Here is a 2833-nt window from a genome sequence, read left to right on the forward strand (position 1 = left end):
GTGAAGATATTCTCTTCCTGGCTGTCCATGAATTTTATTATTATTATTATTATTACTGGATTTAATTAGGTCTGTGAAGGAATTTCATTTTATTAATGGATCATTAGTGTCTTTGTGTGGATAATTGTCCTTCAATCATTGGATCTGCATTATTTGGACAGGGCAAGTGGAGTACTACGTCAAGATAAATAGACACCATTGCTTTTTTTTTTTTTTAATTTATTTAATACATATATATATATATATATTTGATGGATATTTATTTAATATATTAAAGATTAAAATATTGCTTTATTTTCCCTGTTTTCTTTTAAGAAAAATCAACTAATTAATTCTTATTCAACTATCCATTAATGTTAGACTTTTTCACAGTTCTTTGTTTGGAAGGACAATAATACCCCTCAAATAGTGAATTTCTTTTTCCTTTGAGCTTTAAATGAAGGCTATATATGTCAAGGGGGGACATTAATTTGAGAAAAATCTGAAAGCACCAAGCAATTTGATTTGATAATTAGGAAGTTAGGCAGCACATATTTTTCTTGTTGGAAGTTGCACAGAGAGAGAGAGCACTACATATGGCACAGATTATATATATATATATATATATAATATTGATTAATTGACAAACTGATTGGGGCTAGCTTTAGGATCCAAATTTATAAAAGAAAAATATGGATCTAAGTGGATAGCTTTAACTGAAAACTAGCAAAAAACAACATATAAGAAAAAAAAAACCAACACTAACTAGCTTTTATACACCACAACAAAACCCACCCTGGTTTCATCAAAACAGGTCTTTTCCCCAAAAATATCCCAAAAACCCCATCATTTTGTTTTCGCCTGAAGAGCTTTTTCCATTTACACAGATGAGGGGGGGGAAGAGATTCTTTGTTCCCCGTTCAAAATTTTAAGGGAATGATTTATTATATATAGAGAGAGAGAGAGAGATTTAGCTTATCAAAAAAATATAGAGAGAGAGAGAGATTTATATAGTCATTAATGATGATGGGTTTGTTCAGTTGTGATTATTATTGCATGGCCATGCAGACGTGAATTGTTGCAGTTGTCTGAACATCAAAATTTGGCGTATGTTCGACAGTTTTTGTCGGAGAATACTGTGTTCGGACCGGAGCTGGTCGTTCTCCCTCCTTACGCTGTGACAATGGTACACAACAAAGCGCAACCGGTTCGAGAGTTCTCGATTTTGAATCCTCAGTTGGTTCACCTGATTTCTTAGATTTTCTAAGTGTCTTTGTTTTCGCATGCGTGACCGCCTGGCTGACTCCCGATTCGATATCATCCGCCTCCGTTTCCGCTCATCGATCACCGAAACGGTGGTTGGTTTCTGTTCATCAGAACTACAGTTAGAGTTGGCAGGGTTTTGGTTAGACCGGTTCGGTTCGTTTGGATCATCAGAACCAGAGCTCGAAACTATGGGTTTTGTTGATTGGGGATCGGTGGCGGCAAAGAGGTCAGAACAGTCCCACGGCGGTGTATAGCCGTTTTCAAAGGACGGAAACGGGTTTCCAAGTATGGAATCAGCGGAGGAGAAGAAGCCTGCCGGAATAGCAGTAGCAGATAACATGTTTGACAGAATTGCTTAATAGACAAGGGAGGAAGGAAGGAGGAGGAAAGGGAAGAAATGCGGTCTAAGGGCCTCATATTTATGGCCAAAATTGGAGTGCAATTCTGGGACCCACTCTTTGGCGTGAAAAATGCCATTGAGGGGTATTTTGGTCTTATCACCCTTGTGGGGTTTACGGGGATTGGCTTTCGAGTCAGTGGGCACTACCAAGGCGGGGTTCAAATCAAGCCTTAGCTTTGCAAGTCACAAATAAATACATTTTCATAATACATAGATGCCCATACGTGGCTAATGTAAGCATATGGAGCCATATCATTTAGCTTTGTCATGAAGAAACAAAGCGATAGGGTCCCACTCCATCTACGTGTCGGCTTCTAAAAGAAAGAGAATGCGAGTAGCCAATAGTTTTGAAAGTAGCTGACGTGGATCCACGTGTGTACTTGGCTTGGCTAATAGAGCCTCTGCGGCTAGCTGAGCTGAGCCTAGTGGTGGTGGGTGTCATGGCTGATCTGATCAAATTCAAATGGCCACAATCACAATTATAGGCTTTGATTTGTTTAGTAGATAAGAGAGTATTAGTTAAAAATGGCCATCACTATTATTAAGTGACGTCGCATTTGCTTTTTTCTGTGGGAAATAAATAAAAATATTTATAAAAAGTCACTAAGTTGGCACAGTTCATCACTTTTTTGCAATAAAATAAATGTAATTACCTAAAATAAATAAATAAATAAATAAGTCACAGTCTATATATTATTAAAAATTTCATCACCCATATATTTATTTAATTTTTAATTAGGGTCATTTTGCAAGCTCCAAATAACAGCTACAAATACATATTATTTTATACTGATCATGATGTATAAATATCATAGTTATTTCAACAATTATTTATTATTTTAATAAATAAAATATTCTAAATAATCATATAAAAATTAATTTAGCAGCAATTGACTAGGGAGGTTTTCGTCTAGAAGACTATAGAATTACCACCTTTTGTGTTAATATTTTGATGTTTTTTTTTTCTGAAATTGATTTATAATATTGTTTATTTGTCATTATATATGCTACATGTTTGATTAATTAATCAAGTTAAAAATGTGTAACATCTTGGAATTAATAATGTGTTAAGCGAAATTGTCAATATTATTGCTGGACTAATTTGACAAATGGATAGCATTAGAATGTTTGATTAATTAAAAAAAGAAAGTGACATGCCAACTTATGATTAATGCCTGCGTTGATAAT

At 34.9% G+C, this 2833-nt stretch overlaps 1 protein-coding gene across 1 annotated transcript; it reads right to left on the minus strand.

Annotated features, from left to right (window-relative positions):
- Positions 1 to 655: 655 nt before the first annotated feature.
- On the minus strand, positions 656 to 2257 carry LOC110654210 (basic leucine zipper 43). Its single transcript, XM_021810129.2, has one exon. The coding sequence runs from the start codon at positions 1583 to 1585 to the stop codon at positions 1016 to 1018; it is 570 nt and encodes a 189-aa protein (XP_021665821.2). The 5' UTR covers positions 1586 to 2257; the 3' UTR covers positions 656 to 1015.
- Between the last annotated feature and the right edge of the window lie 576 nt (positions 2258 to 2833).

The sequence above is a fragment of the Hevea brasiliensis genome, chromosome 10 (assembly GCF_030052815.1).
Source record: "Hevea brasiliensis isolate MT/VB/25A 57/8 chromosome 10, ASM3005281v1, whole genome shotgun sequence".
NCBI classification, from domain to species: Eukaryota; Viridiplantae; Streptophyta; class Magnoliopsida; order Malpighiales; family Euphorbiaceae; genus Hevea; species Hevea brasiliensis.